At 43.3% G+C, this 27898-nt stretch overlaps 1 protein-coding gene across 1 annotated transcript in view; it reads right to left on the reverse strand.

Moving 5' to 3' along the window:
• Positions 1–27898, reverse strand: part of LOC124606154 (aminopeptidase N-like) — a 191009-nt gene that overhangs the window by 112520 nt on the left and 50591 nt on the right. Inside the window, exons 5-7 of the mRNA XM_047138119.1 lie at positions 25503–25814; positions 12986–13169; positions 5406–5538 (exon numbers count right to left, since the gene is read on the reverse strand). Coding sequence (XP_046994075.1) covers positions 5406–5538; positions 12986–13169; positions 25503–25814 — 629 coding nt within the window. The remainder of the gene's footprint in view (positions 1–5405; positions 5539–12985; positions 13170–25502; positions 25815–27898) is intronic.

Raw genomic sequence — 27898 nt, forward strand, 5'->3', positions numbered from 1 at the left:
ACATTACTCGTCTACAAACCTGACACAGGAGACACAACCGCTAATATACGCTCATGCACTGGGGCAGCTGCTTTCAAAGTTGACAGTATACTGCCCGACAGAAAAAAACTAAGCATCCGGAAAGGAAGATGGGAATTAAACTTCACAGGTTGAGAGGGTATGTGATGTTCTTTCAGTGGTTACAACACCAAGTCACATTTACATACAACTCGTCAGTACGAGTCCCCTTATCAGCATGGCATTGCAGCCTTCTGGCGTGGATGCATGCAGTGATTTGGTTGGGAAGGGTGTAAAGCCGTTATATCCACTCCTAAGGCAAGCTCGTCCATAACGGCTGTAACTGGTACTTTTATCCCAGACACGGGCACTGGGACCTAGTTTACGTTCGAGCAGGTCCCTCGCATTTTCTATTGGAGACAGATCTGGCGATCTATGGGAGTGCTTCAAAGTGGCGAAGACAGTTCATAGAGGCCATGTGTTTGACGAGCCTTATCCTGTTGACAAATGGCATCGCTATACTGCCACATGAGATGTAACACATGAGGATGGAAGACGTCTGTAACGTATCCTTCTGCTGTCAGAGTTCTCTCAAACACTATCAGCCATGACCTGCAGTCACACCCGATGGCTCCCTACCCCATGATGCCAGGAGCAATACCGCTGTGCCTCTCCAAAACATTGGTAGAATGTGACTTCTCTCCAAGTTGCCGCCATACTCGCAGACAGTGGTCAAATGGGGTAGTGCAGAACAGGGATTCATCGCTCAACATAAGGCAGTGCCATTCACCAACAGTCCATCCCTCCCGGTCATTCTACCGTTCCAAATACAGGCGTTTGTGTTGTGCTGTTAATTGCAGCCTACGCATGTCACTAATTCCCTAGTACAACTGCAGCTAGTCTTCGGCCGTTGGTGTGGGATGGCACAGAATGCTGCAGGGAGTCCATTACTTTTTCTCGTATGGAAGGAGCAGATATGAAGGGCTTACGATGTGCTTGGGTGCGCAATAATCCAATTCTCCCTTGTGGTGGTCCGATGTGTTCTCGGAGCCTTGCGCGCGAATATGCCTACCTCTTGTTCTCACACATTCACATCCGAATGTCCTGCAAATCTGAATACTGCACGACTCGGCCAGCCGGCCAAATGGAGACACATAGTGAGGTCCCTTCAAAACATTGTAAGGTGCTGATAATGCTGCCTCACACGAGTATGTGGCATTGGCGACTAGGGAAAGACAAGAACCAGCTGTAGAAGAGAATGCTCTTCAAGAAATCGTCCGTGTCCTACACAGTGATCACTCAACTTCTGACACTGTTCTCACCCCTTATATTCTCTACCAGGCGTGGTAACAACGATGCAAACAAACAACACTAACGCAGTCTGGTGGCCATTCTACCTGTCACAGAGAACTGTTGCTCTAAACATTAAAAGAAGTTTTCTGAAATTTTTTTTTAATCTAGTGACAAACTATTATCCACGGATATATAGAGAAGGCATCGAAATATATAAGCATGGGGATAATTTTAACAGAAAAGAAGAAGCCACGAAAATTAGTGGTATATGGACAGTGGCGCTGCAAAATCGAGAGATAAGATTTATCCTTGACAGGCGAGAATCAATAGTTAAATTTTATCTATACAGGCATTCATACCAAGACAGACATCGTTTGCGAACTTCAAACATTCAAGGAAAATTATAACGTCCATTGTGAGAATGCGTCTCAGCCATGGATCTTTCGCTGCCCACTTACATAGAATCGGCCTATCGAAGACACCCTACTGTCAATGTGAAGAGGAAACAATTGGTGATGTAAATCACATCTTATTTCACTGTAGACGTTATGAGAAGGGCAGAGTTAACTTTTTAAATGAGCTCTTAAGACTTGGTCACTGCCTGCCGCTTTGCACGATCCCAATTCTCGGAGACACAACCAGAAGTACATACGATGCCATATCCCGGTTTCTAGCGAAAGAAGACATAAAAATCTAAAATGAATTGAACTCAACTAAAGAACTTAATTAACAAAGTAAATTTTTAGCAGTCAGTTGTGTTTTGTAATCGGATTACAATAATTTTGATCTGAAAACATATGAAAGTATGCCCTAAATAGTATGTATGACGAAGAAAAAATGTTACCTTGTTGTAGGTGTTAGTACATTTATTTGTGATGGCTAAAAATTTTGTATGCTAGTAGCCAATAAAAAAGGAAAAAAACATAAAAAAAAACAATTTTATCTCTGAGAATCAATATCTTAGCTGATCACGTGTAAACTAGACTACGTCCATTTTACATATTATTTAAGCCACTCTCCACGTCCGACTCATCAGCCGGCTAGAGTCACTGTCTCCAGGAGTACCTTTGTAGACGTCCTGCGCAGCTCTGGATGAATCATCAGGAACGGATAACGGTCATACAGCCCGGAAGACTCACCAGTAAATAAGACATCCGGTCATGAAAGCCTTCGATGTTTGATCGGCAAGTATTGTCGGAGGTATTAGCTGAAGCGCGGCCTGAATCAGTGGGAACGCCCCTGGTCGAGGAACAAGCCCAGCATTCCGTAGCTACAGCGCGGATTGGCTAAGAAGCCTAAAAGAACAAACTTTGAGAGTACTCTGAACTTGTCGCAGACCTACATCGAGGAAAGAAGACAGTCCAGTGGAACCTCGACACTAAGTTCTATCAGAAGTTCTAGTTCAGCATTTAAAACAGGCGAAAATAATTTTGCGGCGCCAGCTTTTTTGTAATAACTGATCAGCAGATGCGGCTCTCAAAGTGATTTAAATCAATCTGCAGTTATTGTTAATCAACAGTTCTGTGCAAGACGCACGTGTTGACGGCTGTAGGAAGCACTAACCCAAGAAACGGACTTCACTTGGCTTATTTGAGGGGCGATAATCGTATTGTTTCCAAGCATACTGAAGTGTTTGATTTTATTGTGACTTCCTAACCTTCACATCTTTGAACTGATATCCCAGGCTCTTCTTCTTTTCTGAAATTGCGGAGGAATTTGGGAAGAGCGACCTGGATGTTAACAGGAGACTGATAGCGTTGTATGTTGCCATTCCAGTGTTCGAATCCTAGAATATATCTGATTGTTACTGACAGAAAATCCTAGGAAGTTCTGGTCTTACGTTAAATCAGTAAGTGGCTCGAAACAGCATATCCAGACACTACGGGATGATGATGGCATTGAAACAGAGGATGACACGCGTAAAGCTGAAATACTAAACACCTTTTTCCAAAGCTGTTTCACAGAGGAAGACCGCACTGCAGCTCCTTCTCTAAATCCTCGCACAAACGAAAAAATGGCTGACATCGAAATAAGTGTCCAAGGAATAGAAAAGCAACTGGAATCACTCAATAGAGGAAAGTCCACTGTACCTGACGGGATACCAATTCGATTCTACACAGAGTACGCGAAAGAACTTGCCCCCCTTCTAACAGCCGTGTACCGCAAGTCTCTAGAGGAACGGAGGGTTCCAAATGATTGGAAAAGAGCACAGATAGTCCCAGTCTTCAAGAAGGGTCGTCGAGCAGATGCGCAAAACTATAGACCTATTTCTCTGACGTCGATCTGTTGTAGAATTTTAGAACATGTTTTTTGCTCGAGTATCATGTCGTTTTTGGAAACCCAGAATCTGCTATGTAGGAATCAACATGGATTCCGGAAACAGTGATCGTGTGAGACCCAACTCGCTTTATTTGTTCATGAGACCCAGAAAATATTAGATACAGGCTCCCAGGTAGATGCTATTTTTCTTGACTTCCGGAAGGCGTTCGATACAGTTCCGCACTGTCGCCTGATAACCCGGCCGTCGGTGGCCGTGCGGTTCTAGGCGCTCCAGTCCGGAGCCGCGCTGCTGCTACGGCCGCAGGTTCGAATCCTGCCTCGGGCATGGATGTGTGTGATGTCCTTAGGTTAGTTAGGTTTAAGTAGTTCTAAGTTCTAGGGGACTGATGACCACAGCAGTTGAGTCCCATAGTGCTCAGAGCCATTTTTTTTTTTTTTTGTCGCCTGATAAACAAAGTAAGAGCCTACGGAATATCAGACCAGCTGTGTGGCTGGATTGAAGAGTTTTTAGCAAACAGAACACAGCATGTTGTTATCAATGGAGAGACGTCTACAGATGTTAAAGTAACCTCTGGCGTGCCACAGGGGAGTGTTATGGGACCATTGCTTTTCACAATATATATAAATGACCTAGTAGATAGTGTCGGAAGTTCCATGCGGCTTTTCGCGGATGATGCTGTAGTATACAGAGAAGTTGCAGCATTAGAAAATTGTAGCGAAATGCAGGAAGATCTGCAGCGGATAGGCACTTGGTGCAGGGAGTGGCAACTGACCCTTAACATAGACAAATGTAATGTATTGCGAATACATAGAAAGAAGGATCCTTTATTGTATGATTATATGATAACGGAACAAACACTAGTAGCAGTTACTTCTGTAAAATATCTGGGAATATGCGTGCGGAACGATTTGAAGAGGAATGATCATATAAAATTAATTGTTGGTAAGGCGGGTACCAGGTTGAGATTCATTGGGAGAGTGCTTAGAAAATGTAGTCCATCAACAAAGGAGGTGGCTTACAAAACACTCGTTCGACCTATACTTGAGTATTGCTCATCAGTGTGGGATCCGTACCAGATCGGTCTGACGGAGGAGATAGAGAAGATCCAAAGAAGAGCGGCGCGTTTCGTCACAGGGTTATTTGGTAACCGTGATAGCGTTACGGAGATGTTTAATAAACTCAAGTGGCAGACTCTGCAAGAGAGGCGCTCTGCATCGCGGAGTAGCTGCTCGCCAGGTTTCGAGAGGGTGCGTTTCTGGATGAGGTATCGAATATATTGCTTCCCCCTACTTATACCTCCCGAGGAGATCACGAATGTAAAATTAGAGAGATTAGAGCGCGCACGGAGGCTTTCAGACAGTCGTTCTTCCCGCGAACCATACGCGACTGGAACAGGAAAGGGAGGTAATGACAGTGGCACGTAAAGTGCCCTCCGCCACACACCGTTGGGTGGCTTGCGGAGTATAAATGTAGATGTAGATGTAGATATGGCCATAGGACAGTGATACTGCGTATCATGCATGTGATTTTCCTACCTGGTCTCACTGGTCAATGTGAAGCTCGTTCCGTTACCAAAAGCTAATGAGCTAAAGTAAATGTGTAGAAATTTGATCTGAGTCTGATCAACTGTCCTTCATCAACAGTAGTGAAATTATACGTCGCACAGAAGAATCAATGTGTCGCAAAAATCTGAAGTGTGCATATTGCTCCAAGGACGCCCTTTCAAGATTACGAACACCTACTGAAAGGAATAATATTGTTACCAACTTAAACAATAAATATTGTAGTAAGATAGATGTTGACTGGTAACAAATACCTTAATAAAGACGTATACCTTTATAATAGATGTTGATATCAGAATCCTCGCTGGTGATGGGTGGTGCTGAAGGATCTTCATCGTAGGCAATTCCTCGGCCAAGCAAGGTTGAAACCACGAACGCTTCGTCAATTCGCCACGTGGGCTCCACCTGGTAATAAATAAGAGAGCCTTTCAGCTATCAGTGGCACAACCAGAGGTAGAGTAAAATGGATATTCAAATGTTCAAGTGGCTCTAAGCACTAGGGGACTTAACATCTGAGGTCATCAATCCCCTAGACTTAGAACTAATTAAACCTAACTAACGTAAGGACATCACACACATCCATGCCCGAGGCGGGATTCGAACCTGCAACCGTAGCAGTAGCGCGGTTCCGGACTGAAGCGCCTAGAACCCCTCAGCTACAGCGGCCTGCAAAATGGATATTATCTACGCAGTTAAAGTATTTGTATTATGTTAATCGGCGGCCGAAGTGGCCGTGCGGTTAAAGGCGCTGCATTCTGGAACCGCAAGACCGCTACGGTCGCAGGTTCGAATCCTGCCTCGGGCATGGATGTTTGTGATGTCCTTAGGTTAGTTAGGTTTAACTAGTTCTAAGTTCTAGGGGACTAATGACCTCAGCAGTTGAGTCGCATAGTGCTCAGAGCCATTTCAACCACTTTTTTTTTTATTATGTTAATCGACTCTTTCCTTTTGTATTGCTTCCTTGATAGCACTGTGACAATATAAAATGAAAATTACATTCGATCCCTCAGACAGTACTGGTACTGGGACAAGAGCGCTTACAATTTGCGAAGTTTATATGGCACGAGCATTTTTCAGCGTGAATCACATCATAATAAGTAAATTAGAATGTTATGCCTCAGACGTAGCAGCAAAACAGATAATGTTTTTTAACAGGGAATACAGCATGTCGCTACGTTCATCCAATACATTAAACAATCAACAATCATTCGTGGTGTCTCCCAAGGTTGTATAATAGGCCCATTGCTCTTTCTTGTGCATATTAGAGGGTTGTAAGACAAGGTGCTATGTATATTTTGTTTGCAGATAAATATTGAGATAAACAGCAAGTAAAATTCAGTTATAAAGAGATTATGATGATGGCGTTTAGTCTGTGGGGCGCTCAACTGCGCAGTCATCGGCGCCCGTACAAAGTCCCAATTAATTTTTCACAGTCTAATTTTTACTTAGTCCAATCTAGTCACTGTCACGAATGATGATGATGAAATGATGAGGGCAAGTCAAACACCTAGTTTTAAAAAGAGCTACTAACGCAAATCTATAGGACCTTGTTAAATGATTATAGGATATTCAGCGTAATTAAACTTTAAAAATTTCATTACGCACGGTGCTGAACATGGCAGATGCATCAAATAAAAGAATGTGGGTTGACAGCGTTAAATTATCGAGATTACAAATTGATGAGTTCAGCTGGGAGTACCATTTAAGAGAGCTGCTAAATCACACAAACAACTCAGTACTTGTAATGTAGACGTTATGTAGTTAAGTGATCTAAAATTTAAAAAGCTAGCACACTTTACCTATTTTTATTCCATAATGGCTTGTATGTCGCATTTTAGGGTAACTTTGCTAGTCAATTTAAAGTTTTTCGAATTAATTTTAATGTGGATTCAAAACCGGTCTGCTCAACTTGTTTAAGGAACTGAGTACACTAACCACAGATTCTCAGAGTATTTATTACTTCATGAAATTTTTTATGTATATTTCTCTTTTTTCAACTAATAGTTCATTTCACGATTTCTACTCTTGGAATAAGAACAATTTGCATAAAAGCTTAAAGCCACTAAATCTCTTCCAGAACGGAAGGAAATTGTACATAGTCAGTAATTTCATTCTAGCACGCAGCTCAAAGATTATTTTATGTAACTAAATAAAGTAGACGACGGTGGTAGGCAGCAACTGACATGTAGGCACCAACTGACCATGTCACACATCTTCTGTGCAGCACTTTCTGGCAACGCGTCTCATATCACCTCTCTATTCCGTTATCCTTGAAGTGTCCAAAAGCGCTGTCCAGGTGCCAAAACCGAACCCTTACCCGCTGAAATATCGCTGACGTGAACGGTCATATCTCGAAACTCATCAGACAGCCATTTGTTTCTTGCTATCAGTGAGGTTTTCGAAAACATTATAGCACTATCTCCACTTCTATCAGTTTGATGCGCTTACCAAACAGGTAAATAGCTGCAATTTTGCACGACTGCCCAGAAGTTCGATGATTCTTGTAGCATTCACCACCAAGGGGTCATATACAGACCACGAAACACACAACGGCGGAACACTCTCTCTCAAGATGGTGTTAGGACTGGAATTCTTCTAATTATTATAAATTATATAGCTGTGGTATGCAGTCAACATAAATGCTAACTTTATATACGCGACGTACACTTTCGTTTGAACATCCGATTATCGTCACAGAGACAATGCAAAAGTAGTGTGTTAAGCCAAATGTCTCTTACTTGTGTTAAAAATACACATATCTGGAACTCAATTGCACTAAGTCGCAAGCACAAACGGCCTAGGAATCCCAGTCAGCCATCATTCTAAATAAAACAGAAATCTAGCTTTCTCAATGTACTAACACCCAAAATAGCCACTGAAAACAGCTTTCGCACAAGCGAAGGAATATCCCTCCGTTCACTATTAGAAGAACGTAAAGAACTGTTGTATAATGGCATGAGAAAGGAATTGGCAGAACTCCTGTTAATAGCACCCTTTTTACAGTACAGTATTGTTCAAGAAATTGTATCTACAAGTGGAGGCCAGGACGTTGGGATCACAGATTTACTTCAAACTTTGTACACCTTAACAGGCCATTAAAACAACGTGATGTGCAAGTAGTAAAGTACACTACTCTGGCAATGCCGAGAAAATCGTAAGAGACGTTTTACGCGTCAATTCTGTGGCTGCTATATCTGTGAGTAGGCATCGCACGTTAGCGTTCATGGTGGTCAGATGGCTATTGTTCGAACTTCCTAAGACAAACTTGTCTGAGGTAACGCTTTGACTCTCGCTCATACTACTACATCTACATCTAGATTATACTCCGCAAGCCACCTAATGGTGTGTGGCGGAGGGTACTTTCGGTACCACTATCTGATCCCTCCAACCCTGTTCCACTCGCGAATAGTGCGTGGGAAGAATGACTGTCGGTAAGCCTCTGTATTGGCTCTAATTTCTCGAATTTTCTCCTCGTGGTCAATACGCGAGATGTATGTGGGGGAAAGTAATATGCTGTTCGACTCCTCCTGAAAAGTTCTGTCCCTAAATTTCAATAGTAAATCTGTCCGTGGTGCACAACGCCTTTCTTGTAACGTCTGCCAGTGGAATTTGTTTAGCATCTCTGTATCGCTCTCTCGCCAGCTAAACGATCCTGTGGCGAAACGTGCCGCTCTTCGTTGGATCTTCTCCATCTCCTCTATCAGGCCTACCACATAGGGATCCCAGGTAGATGAATAATACTCAAGAATCGGGCGAACAAGGGCCTTATAAGCCACTTCTTTCGTGGATGAGTTACATTTCCTTAAGATTCTTCCGATGAATTTGAGTCTGGTGTTTGCGTTACCCACTATCTGTTTTGTATGGTCATTCCACTTAAGGTCGCTCTGGATAGTTACGTCTAGATATTTTACGGCAAATGCTGTCTCCAGCTGTTTGTCTTCAATAGAGTAGCTATGCAGTAGTGGATTTGTTTTCCTATGTATGCCCAATATGTTACATTTACTTACGTTCAGGGTCAACTGCCAGAGGCTGCACTATTCATCAATTCTCTGCAGGTCGTTCTGAAAAGTCTTACTATCTCCTGGCGTGCTACTTTGGTATAAGCAACTGCATCATCTGCGAATAGCCTTAAGAGCATCCGACGCTTTCTGCTGGATCATTTATATACATTGTGAACAGCAACGGTCCTATCACACTTCCCTGTGGTACTCCGGATATTACTTTTACATCTGCCGATTTAGTTCCGTTAAGAGCGACGTGTTGAGTTCTGTCCGCAAGAAAGTCTTGAATCCAATCGCAGGTCTACTCCGATACTCCGTGAGCTCGTATTTTTTTTTTTTTCATTAAACGGCAGTGCGGGACGGTGTCAAGTGCCTTACTGAAATCAAGGAACACGGCCTCAGCCTGAGCGCCGTTGTCCACTGCGCTGTGGATCTCATGGAGGAACAGTGCGAGCTGAGTTTCGCAGGATCTCTGTTTTCGGAATCCATGTGGATTTTTATAGAGGAGCTGTTCATTTTCCAAGAACGTCATAATTCTTGAGCTTAAAACATGTTCCATAATTCTACAACAGATTGGCGTCAACGATAATTGTATGGATCTGTCTTACGGGCTTTCTTAAAAACGGGAATGACCTGCGCTTTTTTCCAGTCGTTAGGTACGTTTCGTTGCTCAAGCGATCTACGATAAATTACTGCTAGAAGGGGAGCAAGTTCTTTCGGATAATCATTATAGAATCTTATAGGTATCTCATCTGGTCCTGAAGCCTTTCCACTACTAAGCGATTGTAGCTGCTTTCAATTCCGGGATCGGTTATCTCAATCTCTGCCATTTCGACGTTCACACGATGATTGAAATGAGGGACAGTGTTACGATCTTCCGCGGTGAAACAACTTCGGAAGACCGAATTCAGTATTTCGGTCTTCTCTCTGTTTTCTTCCGTTTCGGTGCCGGTGTGGTCGCTGAGAGAATGAATAGATGATTTTGACCCACTTACTGATTTTACATACGACCAAAATCTCTTAGGGTTTTTACTCAGGTCGGTTGACAACCTCTTACTTTCGATATCGTTGCACGCTTCTCTCATTGCTCTCCTTACGCTCATTTTCGCTTCGTTCAGCTTTTGATTGTCAGCTAGGTTTTTACTTCTCTTGAATCTGAGATGAAGTGCTTTTTGTTTACGTAATGCTTTTCTAACACGGCTATTAAACCATGGTGGATCATTCCCACACTACAAAACATTACTCGGAACTTACTTGTATAGGGCATATTGAGCGATGCATTTGAATTTTTTCCATTTGTTCTCCACATGTTCGTCCTCATCACCGAATATTAGATGCTGACTGCTGCGATTTTTATCCTGTCACCCTTGCTGATCAAATATATCTCCCTACCTTTCTGAACATTCCTTGTAGGAACCGTCGTCATAGATGCTGTCAAAGCCTTATGATCACTGATACCTTCCTCTACGTTAACTGATTCGATAAATTCAGGTCTGTTTCTTGCCAGGAGGTCTAAGACGTTACGCTCACGAGTTGGTTCTCTATCTGCTCATGGTAATTTTCGGACAAGGCATCCAGAACAATGCCACACGATTCCCTATGGCGTAACACTCCCAATCTATACCTGGCAAGTTGAAGTCACCGCTATTACAACGGCATTATCGGGAAAATTACTAATGATATTCTACAAGCTCTGTCTGAAGCGCTCTACAACTACAGATCCTGACCCAGGTGGTCTATAAAAGCATCCGATCACCATTTTTGACCGTTCTTTGATACTCAATTTCACCCAGATTAATTCACATTCGGAATCCGTGATAACCCCGCTAGATTTTATCGAATTTTTTACTGCAATAAATACGCCGCCACCATTGGCGACTAACCTATCCTTATGATAAACATTCCAGTCTGAACGTAGGATTTCGATGTCATTGACGTCTGACTTCAACCAGTTTTATGTTCCCAATACTATTTATGCGTTATAACCTTCAATAAGCGATACTAATTCTGGGACCATTCCTTGGATGCTCCTGCAGTTTACTAAAATCATTTTAATCTTTTCTATCTCTGATCTGCGAGGACCAAGATTCTCTGAGGTCACTGTGGCTGATTTAATAGGCAAATAGTGTTTGCTCCCAAGGAAGGGATCCTCTAACCTAAAAAAGCCCCATGTGCACGCCACACGTACTCCGCTATCCTAGCAGCCGCTTCCTGCGTGTAGAGCACACCTGAACTATTAAGGGGAACCCTACAGTTCTGCACCCGATAGCGGAGGTTGAGAAATTCGCATCCGTTACCGTCGCAGAGTCGTCTGAGCCTTTGGTTTAGACATTCCACTCTGCTCCATACCAGAGGACCGCTTTCAATCATGAGTACAATGCTACAAATAGACTGCTTAGCCTGCACCCCGCGTGTGTTGCTAGTTGCCTTCACCAAATCAGCCAGCCGCCGAAAGGAGCCGAAGATGGTCTCAGAACCCAGGCGACAGGCGTCATCGTGCCGACATGTGCCACTATACGCAGCTGATTGCGCCCAGTGCGCTCGATAGCCGCCGGCAGCGCCTCCTCCACATCACGGGTGAGACCTCCCGGCAAATATACCGAATGCACACTGGAATTCTTTCTCGCCTTGCCTGCTAGCTCCCAATGACTAGCCTACCCACCCTCTGTACTTGTCCGGACTGGGCAGGAAAATCGGCCGCTGGCCCAACAGGAGAGGCATCCCGTGCTGGCTCTGTTATCGTCAACACTGGGAAGCACCTCGTACCTGTTGCTAAGACGTAGGGAGCCAGCCGCACGGCCTGCCTCCTCTTTCGCCTTCCGCCCAGTGACACGCGAACCCACCACTGTCTGCCACCCACTCTGGAAGCCGCAGTGGCGTCCGGTCCACCAGGGGATTCCAGTGACACCAAAGGTGTCGTAGGTCTCGTCGTTGGCGCCCCGACGTCACCTCTACTTCGAGCATTAGCTGGAAGCTTGTCGACGGTCGCCAACGCAGCTTCCAGCTGTTTACAGACAGTAGCCAACTCTCCTTGTGTCCGCTCATAACAAGCACAGACCTTAGCCATATCGTACTGTGTATAAAGTAGATATGAGGTCTGAAATGGCGCTACTGAGTTTGAAAATATACCAAAGGAGAATAAAGTAACACTAAAAGTTTGTGTGCAGATTTCTCAATGAACTCTGAGACCGCAAGCTAATGAACAGAAATAAATTTCTCTACACGGAAACTTTACACTAGGAAGCCACCCTACACAAGGATATTCACAAGACTTACGCAAGAACAAAATCTACGATTAATTTTCTAACCACTAGTCTACACAGTAAAATACACACGTTCAGTTCACTTTGCAGAACCACGTGAACAAAAAACAAAGACAATGGTTTGTGGGGCAGTAACATTCCTGAAATGGATTGACGTATTCAGAGTCCCAACCTCAATCCTATCTGAAACCTCTGAGATGTGCATCGACTTCTTCTGGGTCCCAGCGACCATCATCACTTTCTCCGATTTCCACTCTTGAGGAAGAATAAGGTCCCAGCGTCCATCATCACTTTCTCCGATTTCCACTCTTGAGGAAGAATAACCATCCATTCACCCACAGACATTTAGACAAATCATTGAAAGAGTCCCAACCACAGTCCCTGTCGTCATATTATTATCCACTGATAGGTGTCCGGATATTTTTCATCAGATAATGCATATTTTCATACATATTCAGTAAGGTCTGAGACATGCAAAACACGAAATATGCTACTTGTATTAATGTACGTATCACCGACATAAAGACACGCCTTTAGTTTTTCGCTGAGCAGAAACTGTAACATGAACCATTTTTGTTGTCAACTTACGACTGCAGAACCGAAGCTTTCGAAGAACGTGGCGAAACCTTCACTAAGCCAAAGCACGGACCACCAGTTGGGGCTGACCAGGTCCCCGAACCACTGATGAGACACCTCGTGCTGGATGACGGTCAGCACCTGTTCCTTAGCCGCCTCCGAGGTGTAGTTGTCCAGGGCCAGCAGGTACTCCTGTCTGTACAAATAATTTAATGGCTTTCAAGGCACCGCTGAGGCAAACGTAAAGTATGTGTGCTTGAAAACAGCATGCTTAGGTACTAGGCATTTTTCATAGCCACATCACATACTGCGTACTGCTATGGGGCAGCACCTCTCAAGCAAAAAGAGTGTTGAAGTGGCAGAAGAAGGCAGGGAGATGTATAGCAGATCTTTAATAAACCGTGTGTCCTGTAGAACACTTTTCAAGAAAGTGAGTGTAACAACGACAGTCCCATCACTGTTCACTCTACACAAAAGAATATCAGGAGAGCTGCATATAAAGGCAATCATTTCGTTATTATAGTTCATATACAAAGAAATGGTTGACAAAGACGCATCATTGCTGTGTATAGCTTATTAAAAGTCTTCGGGAATGTTGTGTATAATTGGCTTACAATGATTATGAAAAAACAGCTGACGTTTTAACTTCTACCAGTCATTGAAAATAAAAAAATATCGATCAAAGACTGAAATGCCATATTTTTATTTAATGAACGATTGCGGAATTTCCATTAAGACAATCATGTCTAGTTTTAGTTAACTTCTAGTCTTTGTTGTGTTTGTACACATATCAGTATCTTTTAATTTATCTCTATCTCTAATATTTTATAATATTATGGTTCAAATGGCTCTAAGCACTATGGGACTTAACTGCTGAGGTCATCAGTCCCCTAGAACTAAGAACTACTTAAACCTAACTAACCTAAGGACATCACACACATCCATGCCCGAGGCAGGATTCGAACCTGCGACCGTAGTGGTCGCGCGGTTCCAGACTGTAGCGCCAAGAACCGCTCGGATACTCCGCCGGCTACAATATTATGATGTGTTTTGTTGTGTATTATTACTTTTTACTGTCACAACATGAATAACATGTCACATGCTCGATCATGGCAAAAAAAAAAATTCAATTTTTTAAAAAAATTCTAACTTTGAGGCATGTGCAGTTGGACTGCTGTGGTAACACGTCGGTCGCTCATAGTTAAAAGCATACGAACAATAGCTTCACGAAATATGTAGTTCGCAGTAGAATCACAGTTACCTGTCTGAAGCTTGTCTCACTGAAGATAGCTCACTGCTTCCAACTAGAACTAAATAAGAATGACAGAACCGTTTCTCAACTAATCTGCGCAAGTAACTGAGTGATCTGTAAAGCTGAAAACGTAGTTTCACAAAATTTGTTCATAATCATATTACCACCACCATCAGTAAATAAAGATTCATTCAGTTCAAAAGCCGGCCGGGGTGGCCGAGCGGTTCTAGGCGCTACAGTCTGGAACCGCGCGACCGCTACGGTCGCAGGTTCGCATCCTGCCTCGGACATGGATGTGTGAGCTGTCCTTAGATTAGTTAGGTTTAAGTAGCTCTAAGCTCTAGGGGACTGATGACCTTAGAAGTTAAGTCCCATAGTGCTCAGAGCCATTTGAACCATTTTGATTTCAGTTCAAAAATTCGAATCACACAGATGACTTGTTGCCCATGACGGCAACACGTAGGTGTAAGTTATATTTTCGTGAAATGCACGAGCTAGTCAAAAAATTTTGATTCGCTATCAAAATTAAATGAACATAATCCTCTAGTACTCTTGAAAGAGGACAACGCAATATCACCGGGTGTTTGGCCCTCGTCAATTCTAAACCCCTGTTTTTCTTTTGATAGCGAAAGTAATTTTACTGGAAAGTTTGCGGGCGGTAGCTATTACCATTAGACAGAGGGTGACTGATGAGTACAGAGTAATGGGGACTGGTATCAAATATGTTTTTGCTTCAGTGTCTCTACATCAATCTCAAATAACAAAATTTATTTATAAGATGAAACTTCGACAGCTGGCTCATTGCAGTGGTAAAACTTACACGTACAACTGAAATTAATTTATGTGGCAGCAAAAATTAAACTACTTTAAACGTTAATTATAATTAATTTACAAGTTAACAAAACTTAAACTGCTCAACTCAAACGAATACCGAAGATAGGAAACAGGATTAATCCGCTGTACTACAGGCGCATATCGCTAAAGTCGATTTGCGGTGAGACTTTAGAATACATACTGTGCTCGAATGTTATGGGTTACCTCGAAAAGAATGATTTATTGTCAAATAGCCAACACGGGTTCAGAAAACATCGTTCTTGTGAAACTCAAATAGCTCTCTTTTCTCACAGAGTAATGAATGCAATCGAGAAGGGATGTCAAATTGGTGCCGTGTTCTTAGATTTCCAAAAGGCTTTTGACACTGTTCCTCCCAAGCGACTTCTAATCAAATTGCGTACCTATGAAGTATTGCCTCAGTTGTGTGACTGGAATCGTGATTTCCTGTCAGAAAGGCTACAATTCGTAGTAAGTCATCGAATAAAACAGTAATATCGGGCGTTCCCCAAGGAAGTGTTGTAGGTCCTCTGCTGTCGCTGTTCCTGATATACATAAACGGCTTAGCAGACAATATGAGAAGCCCTCTTAGATTGTTTGCAGATGATGCTGTCTTTTAACGTCTTATAAAGTCATCAGATGATCAAAACAAATTGCAAAACGATTTAGACAAAACATCTGTGTGGTGCGAAGAGTGGCAATAGACGCTAAATAATTAAAAGTGCGAAGTCATTCACATGAGTACTAAAACGAATTCGCTAAATTTCGGTTACAGGATAAAACACACAAATCTAAAGGATTTAAATTTAACTAAATACTCAGGGATTACGTCTATGAGTAACTTAAATTGGAGCCAACACACAGATAATGTAGTAAAGAAAGCAAACCAAAGACTGTGATTTATTGATAGTAAACAGACTGCCCGCATCTCGTGGTCGTGCGGTAGCGTTCTCGCTTCCCTCACCTGGGTTCCTGGGTTCGATTCCCGGCGGGGTCGGGGATTTTCTCTGCCTCGTGATGGCTGGGTGTTGTGTGATGTCCTTAGGTTAGTTAGGTTTAAGTAGTTCTAAGTTCTAGGGGACTAATGACCATAGATGTTAAGTCCCATAGTGCTCAGAGCCATTTGAACCATTTAAACACTTCGCTTGTACGCCCTCTTCTCGGGTATTGCTGTGCGGTGTGGGACCCGCATCAGATAGGATGGACGGAGGACATCGAGAAAGTTCAAAGTGCAGCTCGTTTGGTATTGTCGCGAAATAGGGCCGAGAGTGGCACGGACATTGTACGCGAATTGGGGTGGTAATCATTAAAACAAAGGCGTTTTTCTTAGCGGCAGGATCTTCTCATGTAATTCGAATCACCAGCTATGTCCTCAGAGGATGATAATATTTTGTTGACGACACTTACACACAGGGGAAAGATCATCATCATAAAAACAGAGATACCAGAGCACGGAAAGACTTAAGTGTTCGTTCTTTCAGCACGCTGTTCGAGAGTGGAACGGTAGAGAAATGACTAGAAAGTGATTCCATGAACCCTCTGCCAGGCACTTCATTGTAGATTGCAGAATAATAATGTAAATGAGACTTAAATTTATGACTTTATTTTATTTGTTTCTATACATTTAGCAGAAGTTAATCAAAACGAATAAACCATACACGATATTCCAGTAAGTTTTTTAAATTTCGGGTGATGACAAGAAAATTGAATGTAAGGGATTTTGGAAAACAATCAAGGTCGACTTCTGGATGGTAGGTGGTTATATGCCAAGCTAGGAAAATCAAAGGCGGCGGTTCGGTCACTGCTCGTCGTAGGGTTTTTGTCTACGACTTATCAATCGTTTAAATTCTGTAGCTCTTTGATAATGTGAAAAATATCGCTTTGCACGGTGGTTCGGAGTCCAGGTCGAACTGTAGGTCCCCTAACACTGGCTGGACAAGTCACTTCAAAGGGCGGAGAAAGGTGAAGGCACCTCCAACAGAGCTAAACCTAGTAAAGTACTGTGGTGATCAAACCAACTAACCCGCCGTTATAGGTGTCACTGAATGTATCTACGTGAAATCTATTTTTTTCAGATCTTCAGCGTTAATGAACGTCACATCATCCTATAACTTCTAATCAGCACTTGCCACATGATCCTTTCCTCACCGATTCTGTGGCGTATCTCATTTCTCGCCTTATCAGTCCATTTAATTTACAAGTATGTCTCAAGCTAATCCCGATTTTTTATACTAACAGACTTCTTTTAAGGAGGAATGGTCTGTTTGGCAGTGCTATTTAGTCTATTTCTTTGCCCTCCTCCTCAACTGCCAAGCGTTATTTCGCCTCCAAGGTTGCAGAATTCTTTTACCGGGTCTATTGCATGGTCCACACTTAAGATTTTAAGTTTGTGAATAACGTAATTTATGCTGTTCCTCAATACTTTCGTCTTTCTTTAATACACCGTTAATCCAAATTCTGTGTTCAGTTCATTCCATGAAATAGATTCTGCAATTTTTACCCACTATTATAGAGGACAGCAATGTCATTTGCTAACATTATCACTGATATATTTTCACTCCGAATTTCAATCACACTTCTGAAACTTTCTTTTATTTACTTCATTGCTTCTTCGTTAAAGAAGTTGAAGAACAGATCAGAGAGACTGCATCCTCGCCTTATTATCTTTGTCAAACCCAGCTTTCCCCTTTTGGCCTTCCATTCTTATTGATACCTCTTGGTTCTCGTACATGTTTTATTGTTGTATATTACCTGTCTTTACCTACAATTTATACCTATTTTTCTGTGAATTTCGAGCATCTTGCAGCATTTGACGTTCGATTGCTTTTTCCGTCAGCTAATTCTGTGAATGTGTCTTGTCCTCATCATCAAGGGCAACGTCAGAACTGCCTCTTTCGTAGCTTTACCATTGATAAAGCTACACTGATGTTCATGAAACAGATTTTCGGTTTCTTTCATTCTTTTCTATATCATTATACCCAGCAACCCGGATGCAAGAGAAGTGAAGCTGATTATGCGATAGTTCTCGCGCTTATCTGCCCTAGCTGTCTCTAGAAAAGTGTGGATGGTATTCTTCCGTAAGTCCAATGCAATGTCATCTGTATCACAATTTCGACACACTAACTTGAATAATTTTTTGGTTGCACCTTCACGAATTATTTAAGAAATTCCGAAGGTATTTTATCTACGCTTTCTGCATTATTTAATCATAATTGTTACACATCTCTCACTGTAACACTGGATTCTTTGTGCTCTTTATCTCAAGACCCATTTCATATTGTATTATCAGACAGTTCTTCGTCTCTGTAGACGTCCTTAGTGTATTGGTTCCACATATCTGTTCTCTCCTCTCGGTTTAAGAGTGGTATTCCTCTTGCACTCTTAATGTTGATGCGTTAGCTTTTACGTTCCCAGACGCTGTTTTGTCCTTTCTATGTGCTGAAACTGTCCATCCAAAGACCGTTTTCATTTTGATTTCTTCACATTTTTCCTGTAGCCAGTTTTCTTTTGCATCTCCGGCCTTCGCTTAACGATCAAGATTAGGTGGTTTGCGCAGAGTTGTCAGTGCTAACAGACAGACAGCACTGCATGTAATAACGGCAGAGCACAAATGGGATGTACGACAAACGTATCCGTTTGGGCAGAGCACCGAAATTTTGCTTTAATGGGTTATGGCAGCAGATGACCGACGCAAATGCCTTTGCTAACAGCTCGACGTCGCCTTCAGCGCCTCTCCTGAGATCGTGGCGGAATCGGTTGGGCCCTAGACGACGGAAAACCGTGCCTTGTCAGATGATTGCCAATTTCAGTTGGTAAGAGATGAGTATCGTGCAGAACCCACAAGGCCACCGGACCTTAGTTGACAACAAGACACTGTGAAAGCTGGTGTTAGATCCATAGTGGTATGGGCTATGTTTACATGGAATGGTCTGGGTCCTCTGGTCCAACTGAACCGATCACCGACTGGAAAATGTTATTTTGGCAGCTATTCGTGGACTTCATGTTCCCAAACAATAAATGAATTTGTATGGATGACAATGCAGCGTGTTACCAGGCCACAGTCGATGGCGATTGGTTTGAAGAACATTCTGGACAATTCGAGCGAATGATTTAGCCATCCAGATCACCCGACATGAATCCCATTGAACATTTATGGGATGTAATCGTTAGGTCAGTTAGTTCAAAAAATCCTGCAGCGCCAGCACTTTCGCAATTATGGATGGCTACAGAGGCAGCAAGGCTCAATATTTCTGCAGGGGCTTCCAGCGGCTTGTTGCATCCACGCCACGTCCAGTTGTTGCACTACGACGGACAGGGGGGGGGGGGGGGGGGTGGTCGGACGTGATATCAGGAGATTGTCACCTCTGTATATATTGCAGTTCTGCTCTCTTTTTCTAGACTTTTTTTCGTATTTCCTGCTTTCGTCAATGAATGGAAGTGTTTCTTTTGTTGACGAAAGTTTCTTCACAGTTTCTTTTATCTGCATTTGTATGTCGAACTTTTGTGATTATCCTTCCTAGTGACGCCCATTCCTCCTAAACTTACTATCGTGGTATTCAATTTAGCATGTACATCCGCAGAGAACTTCGAACGCACGTTACCATTTCTCAATACTGTAGTTGTACGTTGATTGTCCCTGATTGTTCAAATTTCAGCCCACTCTTCTCCGTTATTAAACTGCGATCTAAGTCTATACTTGCTTTTGTGTACGCCTTACAATCCATTATATGCCCTACGTCTCCCAGTTTTTTCGAAGTATATCTCCTCCTTTTGTGGTTTTTGAACAATGTATTTACTACTACCAGCTGAAATTTATTAGCGTGACTAATAATAATATACCTAAAGAAAGTTTATCTCGTGAGAGCTATTTCTGCAAATGATGACATAGGTGTAGTTGTTGATAATGATGATGACTGTCAGCTGAACAAAATCTCGATGTCGTAAGACATTTGCTTCGTTTAATTTTCATTTTATTTTCTAGATGGTATAGTAAGTCTGCTTGAACAGGCTAGACAGTCGGACTGCGAGTCCGCCATAGCCGCTATTGAACCTTGAATGCGAAAGAGAGAGAGAAAATCTTGGACTAAGAAAGCACATATATTCCATGTTTTCAGATAATATTATAGTTTTAGGAACTTAATATCTAAATATGTCTTTCTTCAATGTCATTGCACTGCCTTTATGTGGATGATGGAAATTCAAGCTGTTGGAGAGAATTATACTGCATACCAAATATACGGCACTGTATACCACGTGTATGGTTTCCTCGTTTTCAGTGCAGATGAAACCGAATGCTCGAGCAGACAGTAAGAATAGAAAATTTTGTTGATGAACCCTCTAGATACGAATTGGTCGTCTAAAGAATGTGTCAGTCCCACTAGTTACAATTATTTATTCGAATATTTGGTTGTTTTCTGAATAGGAAATAAACGTAATGGCATACACTAATCACGCGCTGTCGAGTGACTTTGCAACCAACTCTTGGATATATCGTTTGTAGAGTGTAACTCATATTTTACGCCATCTTGGGATGCACGGGTAAAGTAACCGCACTGGCGGGCTACTTTAAAAGTTTGACTCACTGCTGTTACGAACAAAGAGAGCAATCCAGCTGCAAAAATGGGTGACCTCCGGCTCCCGGAAATGGTGAGATTTGTGGATTGTTTATGAGCCTCTGTGGTGAATATGTGACGCGAGTGGAGTCATGACACCATTGTGAATCTCCACGTGTTACCGGTGTGCGGCAGAAAAGTGGTGTACGACAGAGCTTGAATACGAAGCGATCATCAGAGAGCACATTCGGCCATATTATAATCATTGTCTTCCCTGCGAAAATATGCCTTGTCATATGTCTAAAAGCGTCAGAAAATTATTCGAAAAACTCGGCTGAAAGTTCAAAAGCACTCCTTATCTTAACCCAATTGAAAATCGAAGGAACCGATTCGACCGTCGTGTTCTCGTCGACAAGGAACTTCCGCCACACTCCCTTTATCTGTTGTGGGACTCTTCGGTTGAATCCAGAGAGGCACGGCGGAGACACATCTGTTCTTCTCGTTCACCTTGAGCTCGGTTATCTGTTGTGTTGAGCGATGTAGTTGTGCATATCTACTGACCACTGCACGTGATGATGGACTGCTTGAACGACCGACTCCTGCAGACTAGTGTCGTTGGATCATAACCTAAACTTATGTAGTACACACATCAAACAAGTTTTTTATCACCTCGGCTCCGGGAGTTCCGGAACCTGTACAGAAAATTGGAATAAAGATCAACATAAACATCATTTCCACCCTTTTTATTGCTCATGGAAACCACACATTGAATCTTGTACCCCCATACAACGACACCTTCAGAGGTGGTAGTCCAGATTGCAGTACACACTAGTACCTCTAATGCCCAGTAACACGTCCTCTTGCATTGATGCATGCCTGTATTCGTCGTGGCATACTATCCACAAGTTCATCAAGGCACTGTTGGTCCAGATTGTCCCACTCCTCAACGGTGATTCGGTGTAGATCCCTGAGTGGTTGGTGGGTCACGTCGTCCATAAACAGCCCTTTTCAATCTATTCCAGGCATGTTCGATAGTGTTCATGTCTGGAGAACATGCTGGCCACTCTAGTCGTTATCCTGAAGGAAATCTTTCACAAGACGTGCACGATGGGGTGCGAATTGTCGTCCATGAAGGCGAATGCCGCGCCAAAATGCTGCCGATATGGTTGCGCTAGCGCTCGGAGGATGAACATTCACGTATCGTACCGCCGTTACGGCGCCTTCCATGACCACCAGTGGCGTACGTCGGCCCCACATAATGCCACCCCAAAACAGCCGGGAACCTCCACCTTGCTGCACCCCCTAGGCAGTGTGTTTAAGGCGTTCAGCCTGACCGGTTTGACTCTAAACACGTCTCCAACGAATGTCTGGTTGAAGGCATATGCGACACTCATTGGCAAAGAGAACGTGATGCTAATCCTGAGCGGTCCATTTGGCATGTTGTTGGGCCCATCTGTACCGCGCTGCATGGTGTCGTGGTTGCAAAGATGGACCCCGCCATGGACGTCCGGAGTGAAGTTGCGCGTCATGCAGCCTACTGCGCAGAGTTTGAGTCGTAACACGACGTCCTGTGGCTGCAGAAAAGCGTTATTGAACATGGCGGCACTGCTGTCAGGCTTCCTTCGAGCCATAATCCGTAGGTAGCGGCCATCCAGTGCAGTAGTATCCCTTGGGCGGCCTGAGCGAGGCATGTCATCGACAGTTCCTGTCTCTCTGTATCTTCTCCGTGCCCGAACAATATCGCTTTGGTTCACTCCGAGACGACTGGACACTTCCCTTGTTGAGAGCCCTTCCCGGCACCAAGTATCAATGCGGACGGGATCGAACTGCGGTATTGACCGTCTAGGGATGGTTGAACCACAGACAACACGAACCGTGTGCCTCCTTTCTGGTGGAATGACTGGAACTGATCGGCTGTCGGACCCCCTCATTCTAATAGGCGCTGATCATGCATGGTTGTTTACGTATTTGGACGGGTTTCAAAAATGGTTCAAATGGCTCTGAGCACTATGGGACTCAACTGCTGTGGTCATAAGTCCCCTAGAACTTAGAACTACTTAAACCTAACTAACCTAAGGACAGCACACAACACCCAGCCATCACGAGGCAGAGAAAATCCCTGACCCCGCCGGGAATCGAACCCGGGAACCCGGGCGTGGGAAGCGAGAACGCTACCGCACGACGCGGGCTGGACGGGTTTAGAACATCTCTGAACAGTCAAAGGGTCTGTGCCTGTGATACAATATCCACAGTCAACGTCTATCTTCAGGAGTTCTGGGAACCGGGAAGATGCAAATCTTTTTTTATGTGTGTATTTCAACGTAGAGTACGAAAGTGCGTGAAGTATGTTTTTGATAATAGGATAACTCTGCTTATAATTTCCTGAGTTGTTAGATGTCGATGGATAGAAGTGCGTTAATACAATATATTCACCTGAATTTCTCTGTTATGAGTTCGCGCCGTATTATGTTAATATTGATTGGAAGACAGCAGTACAGATTGCTCTTGATGGCTTCATAGGTTTTTTTGGAGGATTACTTATTAAGCTGCTTCCGTCCCACATTTGTATAAAGTCGACTGCATCTTTTTGACATCACATGTCAGAATCAATACACTGTTTCACGCAGCGGAGTGTCAGTCTGCAGAAAACTAGATGTAAGCAAATGAGATATAAGATAATAAATAGTACTGAATGTATTACTCCAGCCTCATCAAAACATTTATAATTTCAAGCACAATCAGCATGGATTTTTTAAAACATAACTCGCGGTATCTTAGTATAGAAAACAACAGATCAATGAAATTATTATAAATAGTGACCCAGAACCAAAATAACTCTTTTTTAATTTTAATTTATATTATAAAATAGAGTTAAGCTTGCAATTATGTTACTTGGAATGTCTCTCGACTAAGAGGTAACGTCGTATTTTCATCAGTAGACAAATCTCAGACAGTTGAACAACTGGAATGCAATTCATGTGGTACAGACGTGCGACAACTGCCATCATCTCTTAAAGAAATTGGTTTATTTATTTACCCAGTTTTCGGCTCAGAAATCTGATGATGGCCTTGTAAGTCGAAATCTGGTTAACTCAGTAAACTAATGTGTAGAGCATAAGCAATACAGCGCTTTTTATGTATTATAATGCTGTTCTACCAAGAACCGACAGAAGAATCAGTTAACATAAAGAAATAGGTCATTATTATGAAGTTGTCGACTTTTGTGTCACTCATTTTCATCAGATAAGAGACGAGCTGTAGTATAGCGTGCCAATGTTCGTTTATAAATTGGAATAAACACCTAATATCTGCAACATGCTAGGCTTTGTTATTCATTCAGTCACCAACCGTCGAACCCTACCACTTTGTCAAGAGTGTAGCCAAGAAAAGACAAAAAGACAAATATTAGCCAAATAGTATGCAGATGAACATTCTTGTACCTGTGGCATCTTCCAAATTTAGTTTGCCATCTTCATGAGGAACGACACAGCACGCTGCAGACAGCAGCTACTCTACATTGCAATGAGGTGACAGAAGTCGCGGAATACTCCCCAATATCGTGTCAAATATCTTTTTGTCCGGTGTAATGCAGCAACTCGACGTGGCATGGGCTCAGCAAGTCGTTGGAAGTCCCATGCAGAAATATTGAGGCACGATGCCTCTACAGCCGTCCGTAATTTCAAAGGTGTTGTCTCTACAGGGCTTTGTACACGAACTGGCGTAACGGTTATGTCCCACAAACGTTCGACTGGGCTTATGTCGGGCAATCTGGATGGCTAAATCATTCGCTCGATTTGTCCACAATGTTCCTCAAACAAATCGCGAACAATTGTGGCCCAGTGACATGGTGCATTTTTCATCTATAAAAATTCCTTCATTGTTCGGGAACTTGAAGTACATGAATAGCTTCAAATGGTCTCCAAGTAACCGAACATAACCATTTCAAATCAATCATCGGTTCAGTTGAGCCAGAGGACGCAGTCCATTGCATGTAAGTCCACACCATTATGGAGCCACCACCAGCTCGCACAGTGCCTTGTTGACAACTTGCCCCACGACTTTGTGGGGTCTGCGCCACAGTCGAACCCTACCATCAGTTTTTACCAATTGAAATCGGGACTCATCTGAACAGGCCACGGTTTTCCAGTCGTCTGGGGTCCAACCGATATGGTCACGAGCCCAAGAGAGGCGATGCAGGCGATGTCGTGCTGTTAGCAAGGGCACATGCGTCGGTTGTCTGCAGCCCATTAACGCCAAATTTCGCGGCACTGTTCTAACGGCTACGTACGTCGTACGTCCCATATTGATTTCTGCGGTTACCTGACGCAGTCTTGCTTGTGTATTATCGCTGACTACGCAAACGCCGCTGCTGTCAGTTGTTAAGTGAAGGCCGTCGGCCACTGCGTTGTCTGTGGTGAGAAGTAATGCCTGAAACTTGGTATTCTCTGCACACTCTTCTTACTGTGGATCTCTGAACGATTACCGAAGCGGAATGTCACGTGTGTCTAGCTCTAACTACCATTCCGCGTTCAAAGTCTGGGAATCCCCGCCGTGCGGCCATAATCACTTCGGGAACCTTTTCGTATGAACTATCTGAATACAAATAACAGGTCCGCCAATACATTGCCCTTTTATACCTTATGTAGGCGATATTACCGCCATCTGTGTATGTGCATATCGCCATTCGTGACCTATTCGTGACCTTCGTCCCCTCAGTGAATGTTAATAACGAAACTCGACAGCGTATCTTTGTCAGGAGACCTCCCTAGCCCATTGGAAAAAGCTACCGAAATACACTCTTTGAGTACAGTGGCGTTTTCTCGTAAAATTTCAACTGTTAGTTTAATCAGAGGCAGCCTGGATAGATAACTATCGTAGGTTCGCAGCCACTAACCTGTACGTGATCAGACCCCAGTTCTCCATGGCGCCGGCGGCGAAGTCCGGCACAGCGACGTGGTCCATCTTGGTGAGGTTGCCGTGGTTGTACGGAACACGCACCAGCTGCTCCATGGAGCGGACGGTGCGTGGCCCCATCACACTTGGGTACTCTGCCTGTGCCGCCGTGTCCCTTGTCGTCCAGACAGTCGTATTGGATTCCAGCGGCGACTGCACGCCTACGAAGTCGGATATGACCCAAGCTAGCAGGAAGGCGCTCATCACCGGCGTCTGCTCGAAGGTCAGGGTGCGTCTTCCATCTTCGTCGTCACTACAAGGGGAAAGAGTCTCTGTTAATCAGTAAATGTATGCAGGAATTGGCAAAACTTACACCAAGTTTGGTAAGTAAGATTGTCCTGGCGTCATTATTAACGGTTGGGTGAAAACTGAAGTGAGACGAACATTTTTTAAATACCGTAAATAGTGTGTTCGTCCATCAGTGGTCTCCGGTGTCTCATCACAGTGTAATAATGTAATTGCAATTAATTCAGTTTACTACCCCCCCGCCCCCCCCCCCCCCCCCCCCAATGAACCATGCACCTTGCCCTTGGTGGTGAGGTTGCGTGCCTTAGGGATACAGATAGCCGTACCGTAGGTGCAACCACAACTGGGGGGTATCTGCTGAGAGGCCAGACAAATGTGTGGTTCCTGAAGAGGGGCAGCAGCCTTTTCAGTAGTTGTAGGAGCAACAGTCTGAATAATTGACTGACGCGGTCTTGGAACACAACCAAAACGGCCATGCTGAATACTGCGAACGGCTCAAAGCAAGGGGAAACTACACCCGAAATTCTTCCCGAGGGCAAAAAGTTTAACTGTATGGTTAAATGATGATGGCATCCTGTTGGGTAAAACATTCCGGAAGTAAAATAATCCCCCAATCGGATCTCCAGGTAGAGACTACTCAGGAGAAAGAAAACTGGCGATCTATGGGTTGGAGCGTGGAATGTCAGATCCCTTAATCGGGTTGGTCGGTTAGAAAATTAAAAAAGGGGAATGGATAGGTTAAAGTTAGGTATAGTGGGAATTACTGAAGTTCGGTGACGTGAGGAAAACGATTTCTGGTCAGCTGAATACATGGTTATAAATGTCCGCCCCCGGTAGCTGAGCGGTCAGCGCGACATAATGTCAATCCTAAGGGCCTGGGTTCGATTCCCCGCTGGGTGTTGTGTTGTCCTAATCATCATCATTTCATCCCCATCGACGCGCAAGTCGCCGAAGTGGCGTCAAATCAAAAGACTTGCACCCTGCGAACGGTCCACCCGACGGGAGGCCCTAGTCACACGACATAAATGGTTATAAATACAGAATCAAATAGGGGTAGTGTGTGAGTAGGTTTAATAATGAATTAAAAAATAGGAGCGCGGATAAGCTACTGCGAACAGCATAGTGAACGCATTATTGTAGCCACGATATACACGAAGCCCAGGCCTACCACAGTAATACAAGTTTATATGCCAACTAGCTCCGCAGATAATGAAGAGATAGAAGAACTACACGATGCGATAAAAGAAATTATTCAGATAGTGAAGGGAGACGGAAATTTAATAGTTATGGGGGACTGCAATTCGATAGTAGGAAAGGAAGAGAAGGACAACTAGTAAGTGAATATGGACTGGGCGAAAGGAATGAAAGGGGAAGCCACCTGGTAGAATTTTGCACAGAGCATAACTTAATCATAGCTAATACTTGGTTTAAGAATCATGAAAGAAGGCTATATACGTGAAAGAGGCCTGAAGACAATGGAAGATTTCAAATATATTATATAATGGTAAGACAGAGAGTTAGGACCCAGGTCTTAAATTGTAAGACGTTTCCAGGGGCAGATGTGGAGTCTGACCACAATTTATTGGTTGTAAACTGTAGAATAAAACTGAAGAAACTGCAAAAAAGGTAGGAATTTAAGGATATGGGACCTGAATAAACTGAAAGAACCAGAGATTGTAGAGAGTTTCAGAGAGAGCATTAGGGAAAGATTATAAAAAGATTGGGGGAAACAAATAACGTAGAAGAAGAATGAGTAGCTTTGAGAGATGAAATAGTGAAGGCAGCAGAGGTTCAAGTAGGTAAAAGACGAAGGCTTGTAGAAATCCTTGGGTAATAGAAGAAATATTGAATTTAACTGATGAAAGAGGAAAATATAAAAACGCAGTAAATGAACTAGGCGAGAAGGAATACAAACGTCTCAAAAATGAGATCGACAGGAAGTACAAAATGGCTAAGCAGGCACGGTGAGAGGACAAATGTAAGGATGTAGAGGAATATACCACTAGGGGTAAGATAGATACTGCCTGCAGAAAATTAGAGAGACCTAAGACTTATCTTAGAAGATAGATTAAAGAAAGCCAAACCTAAGAT

The sequence above is a fragment of the Schistocerca americana genome, chromosome 3 (assembly GCF_021461395.2).
Source record: "Schistocerca americana isolate TAMUIC-IGC-003095 chromosome 3, iqSchAmer2.1, whole genome shotgun sequence".
In the NCBI taxonomy this organism is placed as follows: domain Eukaryota; kingdom Metazoa; phylum Arthropoda; class Insecta; order Orthoptera; family Acrididae; genus Schistocerca; species Schistocerca americana.